This window comes from Mirounga angustirostris, unplaced genomic scaffold, assembly GCF_029215605.1.
Source record: "Mirounga angustirostris isolate CCGP_5_RB_7025 unplaced genomic scaffold, mMirAng1.0.hap1 SCAF_2, whole genome shotgun sequence".
Lineage (NCBI taxonomy): Eukaryota > Metazoa > Chordata > Mammalia > Carnivora > Phocidae > Mirounga > Mirounga angustirostris.
Genome location: NW_026991710.1, coordinates 56,743,298 through 56,761,806, shown reverse-complemented (window position 1 = coordinate 56,761,806; position 18,509 = coordinate 56,743,298). Strand labels below are relative to the sequence as shown.

Genomic DNA, 18,509 nt, shown 5'->3' with positions numbered 1-18,509 from the left:
ACATAGTTCAAACGAAAAATACAAATAATGAAACACCAAAGGACAACATAAAACAATACACTATAAATCTTCCAATCATGAGACACAGATAATAGGAGCTATGAAATTTTAAGATCTTCTGGGTCTATGAGAACCATTTTATAAAGGAGATGAACTTCATTTGGGCCCTACTAAATAGTTTTGGATAGGCATACTTGAAAAGGCATTCCTCAAAGGGCAGAGGAATCAACTAAAGCATGGAAGTAAAACTGACCGTGATATAAGCCAGAAGAAAAAGGATAAGCTGATTAGACTAGAGGTCCATACTGAGAAGACATGAAAATGGAAGTTGGATAGGTAGGTAGAACCAGCAGGATTTAATATCACTTTGCACATCTTCATTATTTATTACGGATCTTCCTCAACTTACAATGGGGTTATATCTTGATAAACCCATCATAAATGGAAAATATGGTAAGTCAAAGTACATTTAATACACCCAAATTACTGAACATCACACTTAGCCTAGCCTACCTTAAATGTGCTTAGAACACTTACATTAGCCTACAGGTGGACAAACTCATCTAACACAAAGCCTCTTTTTAATAAAATGGTGAATATCATATAATTTATTTCACACTGTACTGGAAGTAAAAAACAAAACAGAATGGTTTATGGGTACAGAATGGTTATAAAGTGCGTTGGTTGTTTACCTCGTGATTGCATGGCTGAAAGGGGTTGTGGCTCATTGCCACTGACCAGCGTCATGAAAGAGTATCGTGCCATATATCACCAGCCAGGGAAAAAGATCTAAATTCAAAATTCAAAGTACAGTTTCTACTAAATGTGTATTGCTTTCACACCATCATAAAGTAGAAAAATGATAAGTGGAACCATCGTAAGTTGCAGACCATCTATATGTGTATATTAAATTTATTGAATTGATGTGGTAGGTAACAGGGAGTCCTGGGAGGGTGATTGAGATTACGAATCAAAGCTGTTTATTTAAGGAGAGAATATATCATATAAATAGACAATAAGAAGAATCCTCTCTCATGACTAAAATGTGTTTTCTTAGAAGGATTGGCCCAGGATGTGGTCTAAGGTTGATTTCCAACTGGTTGATGTATTTCCATCATCGACAAACTGAACATTTTGGTCAATTTCCTTGATGCTTTATCCACGTAATATTTCAATGTCTAGATGCCTGACATGGTTTCAGAGGATAAAAATGGCTACAATTTCTTGAGCAATTCCTATTAGCACTTTACTAATAATAGTAATGTTGGATTTATCGAGTGCTGTGAAATATGATAAACACTTTATATATTCCTAATTTAATTCTCACAACAATCCTATGTTGGTAAGATTAAACCAATTTTATCGTTGAGAAACCCAAATTTACAGTAGAGAAGTAACTCGTCCAAAGTCAGGAAGCCAGCAAGGACTCAAACCCAATTCTGCCTGACTCCAAAACCCAATGATAATACCTGAATTTATTTTTCCCCAAGAGGCATCACTGACAAAAAAATTTATTAGAAGGAATGAATGCATGATACTTGTAGAGAAAATCATGTGAGTGTTAGAGCATCAATAGTAGAGTCAGTGTATCTTTTTGGCGTTATAATCATGTGAATTTCCTATACTTTAAATTCAATGAGATATTACTCATGAAACTATCATATGAGGAAGTTCAACACCTGCCCTAGACACTTGGAATCTGTGTGATTTAGGCAAGTTACTTAACCTCTCTAAGGCCCATGTCTTCATCTGTAAGATAATGGATAACAATAGCCACTTCACAGGATTGTTCAGAAAATTAAATGGTATCACATAGAGTACTTAGCCCAGGGTTTATTACTGAAAAGTGATAAGCTAATGTTAGCAACTTTTATTATTTTTTCAAGGAAAAAAATATTCAAGCTTCTTACAATGTAGCAGAAATCATTACAAAGTTATGAGTTCAATAAGGGTCCCTTCACTCTATTATTCTATCACCAAACTCCTACTTTTCCTTTAAGATTTAGCCCTAAAATCATCTCCTCCAAAAGCCTCTTCTACCATCACAACTTCTCTGGCCAAGCAAATGTTCTCATAATCTTAAGTGTGTGTATGTGATTTTCAGTCATTTCACTTAGCATTTTATACAATTTTACCCATTGTGTCTTGCCTCCGTCGTTAGAAAGGCAGTCCCCTGAGGATAGGGACTTACTTACTTATCTCTAAACACACCCTGCCTAGCACAGTGCCTAGCACGCACTAAAGTGCAGCACATACATTTGTATCTCTATGGGACACAGAAATTATTAAAACAGTTTCCAAAAACATCGAATTTACTCCAAGAAAAGCCCTGGAAGTATGTAGTGCAACAAACACTATTCTAAGACGAACTAAAAACTTCCCTCATTAAGTCATATGAGAAAGACATCTCATCTTCCCAGCAAAATGAAATTTTCTCGTGCTAAATGGGTAAAAAGCATAAATCAATGGGTTTATTATAAGAAAGGTGATAAGAAACAGTTAAACGCCTAATGATGTCACTCTGGATGGGCTTCTTGACAACTAAAAGAAATTTATATCACACATAATCGAATTTGGAAAAAGTCCATGTAGTTTTCTGTGCATGTTCTTTTCTCTTTTGGTTTTAGGTAAAATAAATCCTGTCTCTTTAACAAGCTCTTTATTTAATTTAAAAAAAAAAAGGAAGATTCTATCTTACATCCACGGCACCTACTGCCTTTCTTATCCATAAAAGGAATTTGGAGTTTTTTTCTTAGACCATTAACCCAGTAAGTTTGTCCTCTTACCCAGCACTTGAATGCTTTCGATCTTCCTCACAACCCTCTGAAGGAAGAAGGCCCAGCATCATGACCCCTCATCCCCATCAAGAAACCAAGGCTCCAAGCAGCGTTCCATGAAGGGAGCAATGCCCGTGCCGAGCGTCACCCTGAGTCTGGAACTCTTTCCGCTGCCTTACAAGGCACTCAGCTTGAATTCAAGATGGCAGATCACCCACAGAAGACATTAGTACTGTACTCTCGGGTGGTAGAAGGGATAAATCAGTAATTGTAGGAATCTGTAAGGCTCATCCATTCAGATATTCTTGAGGATGCCCTCCACTCAGCGACCGTGAGCCCAACCTTCACACCCTCCCACTCCCCACCATTGCCACCATCCTTACCCTCCCCAGCCATGGACTTACTTAGCCATCCCACGCTGGGAGTGCGCCGCACTCGGGGGTCATCGTCCAGGGTGCGGGTTGCTAGGCAGGGCACTGAGTTCTCAAGCGGGCTGCGGGCTTTAGTGTCAGAAGCAGAAGACAGGAGGAGGAGGACACATGAGCAGCCACAGCAAGGATGAGGATGGAAGCATTAATTAAGAAGAAAAAAATACTAAAGCAAATCACACAAGCGAGTTAAAGAAGAACAATGACATATTACATTGACACACATACCCCCTCCCATGACCCTTAGATGGAACAAATCCCAACACAGAATGAAAAGGCTTTGTAAAAAGTACATTCAATCATTATAGTTCCCCAAGTACCAGTGAATGATCCACCCTGCAGTTCTAATACACAAAACATGGATTGTATCCAGAAAAAAGATTTACATAACGAGCACTAATCTTAAGATGTAAGATCAAGACTGTTAATAATTTTGCACCACATAAGCACACACAGAGGGAAGCTACACACAGTTCGGTAAAGCACAGGGGGCAGGGGGTTGTATTAGTAAGGAGCTTTCTTATGATCTACCTTACAGACCCTTCCACGGATCTTGTACAGAAATGCAGAAAGCAACATTTCATACTTCCACTTCTGAAATATTTTCCTTGATGAACATAGAACTGTTTTTCAATTTCCTTTGCCTCTGTTTTTCAGCCCTTCAGAAATATGAGACCGGGATATAGATGAATCGATGCCTTAATATGAACCAATTCAGAAATGCGTATTAGTCCTCAATTTCTGGTGCCCTTTAATAGTTACTTCACTATAATTTTAATATTCAGTGCACCCATGCCAAATCTTGGACCAAATCAAAGACAGATTAACGATGCAAGCTAAATGCATAGTATGATTCCTCTAGATATTTTTCATCAGCTGGAGAGCACCACGAACTTCTGCTTCAGGATAATTTCATTTGGGCTTCATGTCATCTATTCTGCTATTCTCATCAAATACCTCAGTCCAAGGCTACCAAGAAATAGGCAGCATAATTGTCCTTCAAGGAACAATGAGATAGGAACTATCTAACCATCAGACTACATACAATTTGATTTAAGAGAATTTTAATATGAGAGATAGTAAATAATCAAGGCAACAAAGCCTATCCAACCAAAAGCAAAGATTAGATAATCTAGTCACACAAGTGTGCAAATAACAGGGCAGACAAATAGTCTTTTTAAGGCTACTGGTGACTTGGGAGGTCAAGTTTTGAATGGAATCATTTACAAGTTAATGTAAGTTTATGGCCAAATTTGGGCATTCGGCACATTATAAAATCTAGAAACATTTTTGTCAATTTATCTGTCTGTGTTTAAAAGCTGTAAATAAAGCCAGGACTTGTGAGCAGGCCATCTGTGCCCGCACCTGTTTGAGGCAAATCTGATGTCTTCTCTTTGCAATCTGAATTTTTAATTGTTTCCCATAACTGAACTTCTTTGCAAGTTTTTATTGCACTAAGAAAAATGAAAAAAGGGAAATGAATCAGTCGAGATCATTCCAAAATTGCTTTTGTCAAGAAGGAGGCAATTAGAAACATATATTATCACACTGACCAAGTCTCACCTCCTATTCCTTTTGACAACTGAGTGATCTGCTTCAAGAGCCAATATTCCAGCCGACTTAGCTGAAGGAAACGAGAGGTGGGGGACAACCACAGCTGTTTACCTAGGCCTGAGTGAGGACCGACTGAAATTCGGTCGAGTGCAAAGTTAACTCCCAAGAACGTTCACGTACTTCAGCTTCTGAGCAGTGTGAAGCTACCCAAAATTTTATCCCTGATACCAGGGCTTGCCCCTCAAGTGAGTACAAGAGGGAGCTAGCTGCTCTGAAACTCAGGTGCTGATCACTAACCTTCCCCAACAGCTTCTCTCTCCACGACTCCTCCCACGACGTCAGTGTGTTATTTGTGGGGAGCTAAAGCTGGAAAGTCCTTTTTGCATCTACAGCCTCCACTGATGCTGAGCAGCACCATCAAGGGGACAGTGGAATGGAGCCTGGCACACACCAGCAAAGAACCTGGCTCCAAAGACAGGCATGAAAAGTGAAACTGCCCATAGAGACTTGGCACCTGTGTTTTAGCAAAGCCGACTGGAGCCATCTGGCTGCTTACTCTCATGAAAACTGGGAGGCTCACCGCATCCATGACTTATGTTGGCAAATTCCAACATTTTGATTTGTTGGACCCTCTGTGTACTTCTGTGCAGGAAGAGATACAAACTCCATAACCCTTTCATGTTGCGTTGTTTTTTCTCTTCACAAATTTACTTCAAAGATACAATTTTGAAAAGTTGTTCCCAAATCTGGAGCCGAACTTTTCTATAATTATACAATGATAATGACATATCATGTATGCCTTTCCCAAATAATGCTTTCACTGTACCTCTTCTACACTTAAGGTTCAAAATAAACAGCTTTGCTATGATCTTACATATTCTCTTCCAAATCACTTTGCCTGACTCTAGGCATAAACAAGGTAGAAATTGGTTTATATTACTGTGACTTGATGAGGAAAGATCTAAAGACCTACAGCTCTAAAGATTTCAGAGGGATGGTCTGCAATATCTACACTGTAGAAAAAGGTGTGTGTAGTGAGATTTTTTAATGATTCATGTTACCCTTGAGATCAACTTGTCCACAACCATCAATCCTAATCTATTCCAGTGAGGGTGTCCCTACTTGAATCATGCAAATAAACAAAAACCAAAAGACAAAAAAACAAAGCAAACAAACAAAATCTCTCCCTCAAAATGAGTTTTTAACAATCCTATTAAGAAAAAAATAGATTTTACTCATGTTAAAGTTTTGGCACTCTTTTAGGATTGCAATGTTGTATGTTCAAATAGTCATCCTGAAACTAATATTATACTGTATGTTAACTAACTGGAATTTGAATAAAAACTTTTTAAAAAAGTAGTCATTGAGCATGTATAGTGCATTCCACAATTATTTAGCCAAAAAGTTTAACCCAAGAGTATAGCTGCATCTTACCTGTATACGCATGAAATACGCTGCCTAGAAATCTCCATTTGGAAAACCAATAAAGACATCCAACTGCCACGTTTGGAGTGTATTCCTGCCTAGACATAGATTGACTTCCAGATCCCTTCAACGTCACAAGATTACATGAAGTAAAAGACCTGGATTCCACTGATGTGTGGGAAATAAATTATGGCTGAGGAAGCTCATTACCGTTTGTAGTTAATTAGCATATTGTTATTAAGCACACTAGGTTCCGCCATCTTTTTACGCTTGGGCAAATTATGTTACATTTCTGAGCTCAGGTTTTTCATATGCAAACAGAAATAGTGATATATGCATTAGCAACATCATGGAGGCCAATGCCTGGTGTATAGTAAGTGCTCAGTTAACAGGAGATACCCCTGCGGCTGCCACTACCGTCGCTGGTGGAATGACGCTTCCTCTGCTCAGCAACCTCAAGGGTGCCGGAAAATATCAAGGACAGAAACAGTGGCCTAATTTAACTCAACTTTAAATTCAAAATGTGATTTTTAAGATATCAGGCTCATAAACCTGGTGAACAGATCTCCTTTTTGCCCTTTGTTATTTGTACCAAAACTAGGCTTGAGTAGATGGGGCACACTTAATCATTCTTGGCAGACATGGATTTCATTCCCGCCTTTTCTTCCTTTGGGAAGACAAGGTAAGGAGTCCATGGTACTCACATCTCCTCTTCACCTTCCCTCCTTTTTCACGTTTTCCTGTCCTTCCCTCTCCTTTTCTGTTTGTCTTTTGTAAAGACAGGACAGGACGGGGTCCCAGATCTATACCTACTCTCCTATCTGCTCTTAGAGAAAGATGAGGCTGGGGAAAACAAGACTTCGCAAAGGTGTCCCTATCAAGGATCTCTGGGAAGACAACTACCCAGGGGAGGCAAGAGCAAATCAGTTAAGGGCCCCTTAAGTACATCACTTTTCCGCAGGTGGTAGGGTATGACACAGAGGATCATTCCATTCCTTTACTCCATCAGAGATCCTGGCTGTGGACTGCCAACTAATAAAATGTAAAAATATGTTTATTTCATGGTAACATCCTGTTATACATATATTATTTATTAATAGCTAACAACTGTCATTGCTCAGGCATATTGATCAATCTTTATATCCTAATTGAAAATATTATACAGCCCACAAGTGAGACCTCATTATGTATTATTCGGCGTCTCTAAAATTGATTATGAAAGTAATACTGCTTTAAAAATAAAACTCCAAGAATGTTTTCATTTATGGAGTAGTGGGAGGAGAAAAAAATGAGAGGCACAAAAAATAACAGAGTACAAAATAATAGTGGTGAATTGAGTCTCTGTCCTTGGTTTTAAATGTGAAAGGCATTAAATCTGCTCTTTTAAGTATTCCTCAATAGCCATTCCTTACAGTGGTATCTCACATTATGCTTCTTAAATACTTTTCACAAAAAGATCTCATCTACTCCTGGTTGAATGAATAGAATAAGACACTACTACCTTTATTTACAGATACAAAAAAATTAGGCTCAAGGATATTGTGTAAATTGCTCAAAATCACACTACTACTAAGTATTAGTCCAGGACTAGTATGAAGCCTTTAGAAAAGATGGCACCATGTCTCCAAGAAGAAGATTATAAAGTAGGCCTTTAATGTCAAAAATGAAATACTCACTTGTGTTATGTATCTCTTAAGCCTGACTCTTCATTGCCATAAATAGCAGAACAGACTAATGGACACTTGGGTGAAAAAGACTCTTGGAAAAATATGTTATTGTTTATTTAAAGATCTGAACATTATAAATCTGGAAGATCAGTCACCTGCCTAGGGAAGGGAAAGGAAATAAGAGCGGTATCTGATAGATGAATTAGAAATATTACTGTTACTAAGTTACTATTATTAAGGAATATTGAGGCACTTTTCTAGAAACTTTCCATGGACTGGTTCATTTAATCTGAGGCTGAGAAGAGCTTGATCATTCACTGGGTACTGGCCAGGACATTCATCTGTGCTGTGCAAATGAATGCAGAATTAGAGCCCTGAACAAAACAGATGGATGTGTGCTGTTGGATTTGGGAGAGAGCTGATTGTATGCAGAAAGGCACCTGGGAAGAGGACTCTCATTTTAAGGTGATGTGAGCCTGAGAAACAAAATGTTGACTGACCCATCTCAGAACTGGAGAAAATGATGGCCTGCTTCAGAGGAACAGAACCCCTGAGGGAAGTCAGAGAAATGCCTGCCTTACCCATTGATTCAGGGACCAGGTCTGAATTCAAGGGTACAGGGAAGGGGAAGCTACAAAGTAGAACAACCCAGCCAGAAACAATTGGGAAAAACCAGAATCCAAAACCCAGACAAAAAGCGAAGAATTTCTAAAGGGACTGAGAAAGCTGCCAAACCTGGCAGTGGTCCCAGCCAGATCGACTGTGTGCCAATATCTAGGCAGCTTGATCTAACATCCAAACCAAAAAGCTTGAATACGCCTAATCTCAAATCAGATGCAAAGCAACAAGAACCTAGCTAATCCCACTTACTTTTCAATGGGGCCGAGAATTACTATTAACGAAAAAGTTGATTTCTTTCCATTGTTTGTTCTATGTTGCTAACCACGGTCTCTATTACTGTAAGTAACAGCAGCAGAGGATACTTTTTTCAATATCTAAAGGTGCTGTGAGCTTCTGTCAGAAGAAGCAGTGTGAGAGCTAGTGGGGAAGCAGCATCCAACCTGGTAGGTAACAATGAAAAGAGAAATCCAGGGAGAAAGTAAGTGATGGCAGTAAGTGGTGGGAGCAAATAGATCACATTTCTCATATCTGACAGGGGGGAGAAAAGTGGCAAACTGAAGATAAAACCCAGAGGCTCAATCAGGAACAAGGCCTGGATCCCTATCAATAGAGAGGCCACAGTGTAGACAGGAAAAAACCATGGAGGAAGCAGGGTGAGGCGCAAGAACCAGCCGCCCTGGCTCTGGAGCTGCGACCTTGGCCCACACCTCACCTGCCTGCTGGAGCAGCTTTAGCAAGTCTTGGATTCTCAGCGCGGTTTAGGGTTTCCCTGACAGCCATTTAGCAAAGAGTAAAATGAATGAGGGAGAAAGACTCTTCTTCGTAAGGGGCTGTAATGGGAAAGGGCTTCTTCCTCTCTCATATCCCCTTCAGTATTAGCTACCAATACCAAAGGGCAGAGGCAATAACTCAGCACTAAATCCATGAGTCTCTTCCCAGTGAATAAGCTACAGAGCAAATATCATTCCAGAAACCACTCTTACTCAGTAGGAGACTTTTCCTCCCTAATTGTGCTTTGTGGAGTGATTTGTTTGATTACTATGTGCCAGTCACCATTTTAAACATTTTACATATTATTATCTCATTTAATTTTCATTATCTCTGTTTTACAGACATGTAACTAAGTACTAAATTAGCTTTCTAACTTTTTATTGAAAAAAAAAAAAACTAAAGAAAAATGGGGTCATGAAATTGGATTGGGAAAAAAATGAAATTCATAGTCTAGGTTTAACTGGATAACCAAAGTCACGTCAGAAAAGGGCATGTATAGTCACAGACAATGGAGAGTAAGGAACAGGTTTCTATGACAGTCTAGGGGTAAAAAAAATGAAGAAGCCAGGGGAAAAAAAACAGGGACAAATTGATAATGGCATTGCCCAAATTTCCACAAAGGTGGTGCAAGCTGAGTACTCAAATTAAGGTTCCTAGTTGGTTTTCGTCCTTGAATCAGGTCTCATTCATCTCTTACAAACTTAGATACTACATATCAAAAGTATCCATTTAAATAGTAAGTGATGCTTTTTAAAAATCAGATCCTTCTACAAACCATGATCCTTTAAAACAGTTATCAAGTAACCTTGTCATAAACATCTTAGTAAATATTTTGAATACAAACCAATTAAGTATAAACTTTACTTTCGCTTTCTAATAAAGAGCAAATGAAATACATCTTACTTGATTTTCAAATGCTACCAAGGAATGTTCCTAGACTTACTTGTTATTCTTTCATAGTAAACTACAATAATATAGATTATCTAAGTATCTCAAACCAAATTATTAAGTAGAACTATATGAAATTGCTGACAGTCAACTTAATTTTACCTATGAGATGGCAATTTCATATGGCTCAAGCTAAAATAATAGTAAGAAAAAGAGTGAGTGAAGGAAAATCTAACACCAGAGGAAATGAAAACCTAACACTAACTCCATAGAAATGCCTCAATTAATATACTGGGAAATTATAGCACTTGCCTAAAATTTAGTACCTGGCAGACATGTCCATCACAACTCACAGATGTCTCAGACAAGTAGTAATTTCACAATAATGAACATCTTGGAAGCTAGCCTGATTCTTTCCTGATTTATTACGAATAAAAATCTTTTTCAGTTTTTTTTAAAAACACTAAATTATCTTGAACCCAAAGCTACATTGGGACCCTAAAAAATGAGAGTTAATCTTTAGCTAATCTTTAGTTAATCTTTAGCTACAGAGAGACAGTGGTGGGCTGTTAGTGGGTATGCTGCTAAATGTTTGAGAAAACCAGCTCTCCAGGGAAAAAGCGTGTGCGTGTGTGTGTGTGTACAGTAAATTTTACTGATATAAAGGACAGGCAGCACACATACAAGTAATAATAAAATATATAATATTCTATTGTAAATTGCATATAGTCAGTTGATTCTCATAGAATGCGTTTGTTAACTTTACCAAACTCCTCGAGCAATAGCCAACTTATGGTTTCAACTGGCGACCAAACATAGTTGCAACATCCTTGTTGAACATTCATTATCATATATGTTAACAAGTAGGACAAAAGTGAAACAATGAAGACATATGTCAGACTTCACTCATTCCTCAATGATGTGGGTGACTCCTTTGCTAAATTGGATAATAGTTTTTGAATACTGGACAAGTATTTACAGGATTCTTCGTGCTCTTCACATTTTAAAAGCTGTTATGGACTGAAGGTTTGTATCTTCCCAATATTCATTCATATGTTGAAATTCTAACCCTTCCACCCAATGTGATAGTAGGAGGTGGGGCCTTTGGGAGGAAATTAGGTCATGAGGACAGAGCCTCCATGAATGGGATTAACGCCCTTATGAAAAGAGAGAGGAGAAAGATGAAAGATTTCCCTCTGGCATGTGAAGACACAATGAAAAGGCAACCATCTACAAACCAGGAAGAGGGCCCTCACCAAGAACTAAATCTGTGGCACCTTGATCTTGGACTTCCCAGCCTCCAGAGCTGTGAGACATAAATACTTGTTGTTTAAGCCACCCAGTCTATGGTAATTTGTTAAAAGCTCAAGCTGACTAGGCAATGGCCATAGACACTATACACTTCAATTTAATCTGCACTATTAGCATTTTCTCCATCACTTTTTAAAGCCTACAGACAAGTGACAAAACAGTAAATTAGGTCCTGATTTGAATTTGCTGATTTCTACGGTGTAAATGCTACCACCACAGCTTAGGTCAAGCTACCAAAATGATGTCACTGAACACAGAGTTGGGAAGAGGTGACTACACACCATTTTGTAGTATTTCCACCATATATACACAATAGATGTTAACAACATGAAGAGTGTAAATTCCAGTACAATGCAATAAAATAAGTAGGAAATGATGAATTTTGAGTAATTGCCTTTGTTTTTAATATCATTATTTAATGGTATGTGTACATAATTTAATTTTTAATGGTAGCTGTGTTTAAACAACTGGCTTGCAAAATTCCTGATTGGCTCCTATGAGTGGATAGAAGTAGCTCCAGCATACCACTGGGAAATGAAAAAAAAATCCCAACTCTAAAGTATCTCCATAAATTTCAGCTATTAATTGCACTGTTGCTATCATAACTAAAGCAAACAATGTCTATTTTCTAGCCTATAACAGAAGACTAAAGTAACTGAAGTTTATCTAGATTTTACATGGGGATACAGTTTGGAATCTAGCGCCAACAACAATAGATATAAGATTCTCACTTATTAAAATAGTAGCCACAACTATGTAATTCTTTGTTTTAGAAATTTATTCTAACAACATTTCATGGTTGTTAAAGATATCGAGTAATTAAACCCTAATATATAAAGCTAACTGTATAAACTTGCAAATAAGAAAACGTGCTTTTAGAAAACCAAAAATTTGTCATCTGATAATTTATAATAACGCACCTTAGAGGTACATGAAAGTCATTACTATAGAATCTCTCAAAGTCAAATCTTGCCTCTGGATATTTAAAAGGAGTTAGGTAACACAAAGGCCAATAATAACATGTCTAAAAAGGCCTAATCATATTCCACGCTTCAGGGTGTAAGCTGATCCACTGAAGAGCTGGAAAGGAACTGATTGTGCTCCCTATTTGCTTTCTGCCCAGCGTATATAACATTTCACAAGTGAACGGTGAATGACAAAGGCAATTGCAACTTTGCTCTGAAGTACAAAGATCTACAGATAGGATAAAAGATTGAATGATGGATGATATCAACATATCAGTTGTATTCCAGATCCAAATACTTTCTCCTAAAACACAAAATACTGGCCTCCAAGATCCATCTGTTCTTAATTTCTACTCTGCCTGCACTTCATGAAAAGGAAGCTCAGACCAGACTGGTGGACAGCACCCTCATTCTTCCATAGTCATTCCACTTCTCTTTGCAAATATATCAATACTTGAAAACAATGCACTTTCTTGCTTCTTTAACAATAAGTACCAACTTCATGATAAAAAAAAAAAATTAATCTCCAAATCATGATTTTTCATTTAATGAGGAAGAGGATAAGAAATAAAGCATAAAAGACTTTTACTTTAGTTGCCATAATTTTAAAAACAGGGCCGCTTTGTGACATCAGTTGTAACCCACTGTTCATCCCATATCATTTCCAGCCATTAAGCTCTTCAAAAATACAATTGAAAAAAAGAAGGAAAGAAGCAAAAGACATATTCAAAAAATAAAACATTTCCAGATAGCAGCAATATGGCAGGTAATGATAGAACCATCAAATTGTATTAGGAATATTCTAGATTAGATTCTTCTTTTTGTGAACGCTTTTTATAAAGAGCGCTTCTGTTTTAATTATTTATTTATAACTTGTTTTGCGTTTTAAAAAAAATTATGGTAGCAGTTAAATCAATGTATAAGTCATTCAATAAAACTAAACTTTTCATTTGGTTCTACTTAATGACTAGACACTCATTAAGATACTACAATAAGGAATGGTTCAAAAAATACACCAGGGCGCCTGGGTGGCTCAATTGGTTAAGCGACTGCCTTCGGCTCAGGTCATGATCCTGGAGTCCCGGGATCGAGTCCCGCATCGGGCTCCCTGCTCAGCAGGGAGTCTGCTTCTCCCTCTGATCCTCCTCCTCTCATGCTCTCTGTCTCCCATTCTCTCTCTCAGATAAATAAATAAAATCTTTAAAAAAAAAAAAAATACACCAGAGAAAGTCTGCTAACAGTAAGTTCTCTTCCCCCAACCATTAGTTTTAATATTAAGTCAGAAAACTCAATTTCCAGAAATGGAGTGGCTAAGTTAGAATTCAGTTTATACAATTCATTTAGTCCACCTTTCCCATGGCAAAATATTTTACCCTATTCTGAAAGTACAGATGAAGGCAATGAATTAAATGCTCCCTTATCTACTCATTTCTCTTAATACTAAAAAAGACCAAGGTGGGATGAGAGAGACCTGGTTCTACCAGCCCAATGTTCAGCAACACTGCACGTCATGCTTTCATTTTCCATACTTCCTGGAAATTAACTTCTCCCTTCTCAGATTATACACAACCATGAAATGTATTTGAAACAAAGAGAATGATACAAAAGATAGATACTTTACAGAAAACTCTGCTAAATGCAACAGAGTATAAATAACACACAGTACCTTTCCTATTACTATATAATAGGGTAGTATTCCACCTTGAATAATTATTCTCACATCTAACCATCACTATCATATAACAAAAGAGCAGACTATTCTTTTCCTTTTTTTTTTATAGGCCTAGACTTTATTAAGTAATAAATTTAATATTGAGCCTTACTTGGATAAATAATGATTTAGAGAGTAGACACCATCTCACATACCTAGCAAACACTTTATGATACTAGAATTCAGAGCATTGTTCATATCTCAGTCTATCCTCCTAATTCTGACACACCGCCAACTCAAAAGCATGTTCTTTGATATACTAAAAAATCTACAAGTTTGATGACTCATCTGAAATTTTCAGTTGTTTCATCATGGTGATATTACCAAACCATCTTAGTCAATCAGACTAGATGTATACGGCAGCAAGCAAGGCATGTTGGCATCTGCAGCCTTAGTAACTGCTGAAATCTTTCCAACAGGACTGCAAACCTGCCCAACTGGATAAAAGTGTCATTAGGAAATGGCTGTGGCATATGAGCTTCAGGAAAGAAGAACTACGGAGAGGGGTAAAAACAACCAATGACGGGAGATGGAGGAAAGGTGAGTGAGAAAGGTAAGAGAGTGTGGCAGCTGTTTGGCCCTGCATTACCATTATCAGGGTTGGTAAACATCCTACTTGCACTGGAGACTGTCTTCCCAATGTCAGCCAGGGATCGAAGGTTAGATTTCTTGGTTTGATGCCGGTGCCTCCGGAGCAAAGTGTAGGTCACCTTATCCTTAAGGTCAGGTTTCAATAGGCCTGTCTCAATCTGATGGTCAACAATCATCTCTGATACAAAAACAAAGCAAAAGAAAAACAAAAAGCAAAACTCAGTCACAAGATCACAAAGTTAATTTTTTACCCCAACTTTATGGACACCATCCTCAGACTTACTATCAACATAGTATTTCCCAAATTTCCAACTTCCCTCTTTGTATGAAGGGTAAAGATTCAGGACACAGAGATTCTGGTATTAATGAGAGAGTTATAAATATTCCACTATGAATTATACGTTTGGAGAGGAAGAATCATTTTGTCCTTTTTTTTCAATACCAGTTAATAGTGAATTCACATTAATCACATTCTTCTATGAATAACACAGTAAGTCAGTAATTTACCTTTTTTCAATTAAGCAAAAAAAAAAAATTTTTTTAAATTTCATGTACTCTATCATATCAAGTGTGCCAGAAATATAAATGATATAAAAAAAAACTTGAAGAGAATATGCAGAATTTAATGTAGTAACATTAGATCTATTTCCCCAAATTCTTCTGTAATGATATATTTTCCTTAAAATATAGGACAAAGGAAAGGAAAACAATACTGTTCCCCATATCAGGTTATTTGAACACCAATTAATCCAATGAAAGAAAGACTAAACTACAAAACTATGCCTTCATCTTTTCTAAAAAGGGAGGCTATTCTTCTTATTTGGATCCAACAAAAGCCTTTTCAATATATTCCATTAATCATTTTAAAATATAAACTGACCAGAATTCAATATAAAATTTTAGTCTTACTACAAAAAAGTTATAATTTCTATTAGTTCTTGTTTTTAGAATGGCTTTAATTGGAAAAGATAACTGCGTTTCACAGAAATTGCTCCATGGGTGGCTCTGCTAAAGAACAAGTTTTACTCTAAAAGAAGAAATCCTCTTTCTGACAAGTCAGCATGTCAACAGTATGGCATGTAGCCTGGTGCATCCTTCTCTAATGTCACATGACAGGTCGACATTTCTTCTGTCCAGAATAGGGATTTGGACGAATCATTACAGAACCTACACAAGATATGCAGTGACAGGACATTACCTCATTCATTGTATTCAGGTGGAGCTCTTGTCCCCAGCATAGAACCGTAACAATGAGTGGATCCATGCCTACCTTTTCAGGTATATGAGTGCATCTAGCACATCTCAACATTCTCCTCTTGGGTAAAGTTCCCAGTATACAAAAGTGGAGATGAGAGGGGTACTTGGGTAGCTCAGTCAGTTAAGCATCCGACTCTTGATTTCAGCTCAGGTCATGGTCTCAGGGTCCATGCTCAGCAGGGCGTCTGCTTGAAATTCTCACCCTCTCCCACTGCCCCTCTCCTGCTCATGTGCACGTGCTCTTTCTCTCAAATAAATCTTTTTTTAAAAAGGGGAGATGAGAACAAAAGCTCTTCTCTTGTAAAAGTTTGATGAAAAAAGGGATGGAACTGGTAGGATAATAACATCTCCTAAGAGAAGTTACAGATGTTCCAGGGACTCTGCTGGGGCATAACTGTACCTCCCGGAAGACCATCTTAACAGGAAGCACCCGAAGAACTGGCCTGACAGCCTATAGCTAGACACTGACAACTTACATAGTATACAAGCAGCTACCTGGAAGCCAAGAGGAGGCTGAATCCAGGATTTTCCATCACACATCTTACACAGAGGCCATAAATGTCACATAACACTGGGCCACTTGGTGGGGAGCTTGGACAAGGCAGGGAGAATTTCTCCCATAGGAATGTTTTGGTTTGAGAGTGGCCTTTAGCTCTGAGTGTCTTTAACTGCACAAACCCTTCTCAGTGAAACTCTCAGAACTGATCCTGTAATTACAGTTAACCCTCTGTTCCATAGTAAAATAATTAGGTGCTACTCCTGTGCTTTCCCTTGAAGTCTTGCTCAGTGTGGAAGGTCCATTTTACAGAAGAACTATAAAAATAAACAAACAGCCCCAGCGTATCTGCGGCACATGTTATCAAGCTCCTACTCTAATTCCAGGGTTGTGGATTAAAGTGTTCCTTATCTACCCTTCCTGGCAGGGCCTCCCTCTATGCTTGCCTTCCCCTGTAATCTCAGACCTATCCGCACATAGGTCCTCTGCTACTAATGCCTGGAAATCACCAGTGAGAAGAGGTTAAGACATCTCTGGGGCTTATGCCCTTCATTAAGTTTCCATAAAACGGCCCACATTACAGCGATTTTTTTAAGCACGAACTACAAAACCTTTCAAGGAAAGGGGGGGGTAACATTTTACAGCTACACTGAAATTAAGCCTTCAGTGTTCAAAATCCCACAAACACTACCAATTGGGAGAGAACGTGCCAACTGTAGATGAGAACGGAACCAAAAGAAACCTCAGGAAACACCAAGTTTGCAACTTCTTGTTGTACAGATCGGAAGAGAGAGGGCAAAAGACAAAAAAGTTTACTTGCCCTCAGCTATAGCCTAACTAGAGACACAACCCCCCAAGTAGAACCCGGTTTTCTGACTCACAGTTTACATCTTTTTTCATACCACAAAGTATTTTTCTTTATGGAAAGAAGTAAGCTTTAGACAAAAAAAAAAAAATTGATATATCCAGAGCTTCTGCAAACCAACAGAATGGTGTTCATGCAACAAAAAAAATGGCCAAAAGTGACAAACATTTTTAAAAGAAATACAAGGCCCAAGAAAGATTAAACTTCCGGACTAACAAAAACAATTTAAACAAGTTTATATAAATATCACCAATTACGAGATTTTGTAAATCTATGAAAGTAGCAAAATGTAAATGAGCAACCCACAGTGATGTGAAGGGGGGTGCCACAGGGAACCCCATATCCTGACGATTACATTAATAACTAGTACAACCTTTCCTGAAGGCCTTTTGGCAAATAACATAAACAAAACCCTTTAATATGTTCAAATTCTTTGGATATTTCACCATTAGAAATCTATACTAAAAAAGTAAACAATTTCACAGAAGTCTAATAAAAATGTTCACTTCTATTCTTTAAAATAAAAACTTGAAGGCAACTTAAATGCCCAATAATAGATTACTAAATATTTTGCAGCCATCAAAATGTTTACATTTTGTATTTAATCACGTGGAAAGAAATTCACGTTAAGTTTTTAAATTAAAAAGGGCAGATTAAAGTGTTATAGTATGATACCATTTATAAAATAAATTTCACATGTGTAAACAGATGTACAGAAAAACTGCTGGGAGGGTAGCCGTGAATGGTGGGATTTTGATTTTTGTGTGTTCTATTTTTCTGGATTATTTGGAAATGAACATTAGTTTTGTTATAAAAAATAAATACTTTGCCATTTTGAAAATATAAAAGGTGTTAAAAGCAAGAAACAACATGACTAACACATCTGCCAACATGCACAGCTCAGTAATGCCTTTAAATATAAAAATGAGAACTCCAAAAATAGAGCTACATTTTCCTAATCCATTTCCCATCATAATAAAATACCTGAAATGGCTTATCAATTTTTTTAACTTAGGAGGGCAGGAAAATTCTCATGTACTTGCCTGCATTTGTGAATGTCACTCTTTAATTGTAGGATTATAATGATGATAGTAATAATCAAGCTATTAAAATAATCCATGAAAATGTTGTTTTATCCTTTAATTACTTTCAAGACAAATTTTTTTATTAGCATTCAAAAGG

At 37.5% G+C, this 18,509-nt stretch overlaps 1 protein-coding gene across 7 annotated transcripts in view; it reads right to left on the bottom strand.

Annotated features, from left to right (window-relative positions):
• SLC4A4 (solute carrier family 4 member 4) overlaps positions 1-18,509 on the bottom strand; it is a 351,609-nt gene that overhangs the window by 177,587 nt on the left and 155,513 nt on the right. For 6 of the 7 annotated variants that reach the window (XM_045881041.3, XM_045881040.3, XM_045881042.3 and 3 more), the window contains exon 6: positions 14,708-14,887. In XM_045881041.3, the coding sequence (XP_045736997.1) occupies positions 14,708-14,887 (180 nt within the window). The remainder of the gene's footprint in view (positions 1-14,707; positions 14,888-18,509) is intronic. The other variant, XM_045881039.3, reaches the window with a different exon arrangement.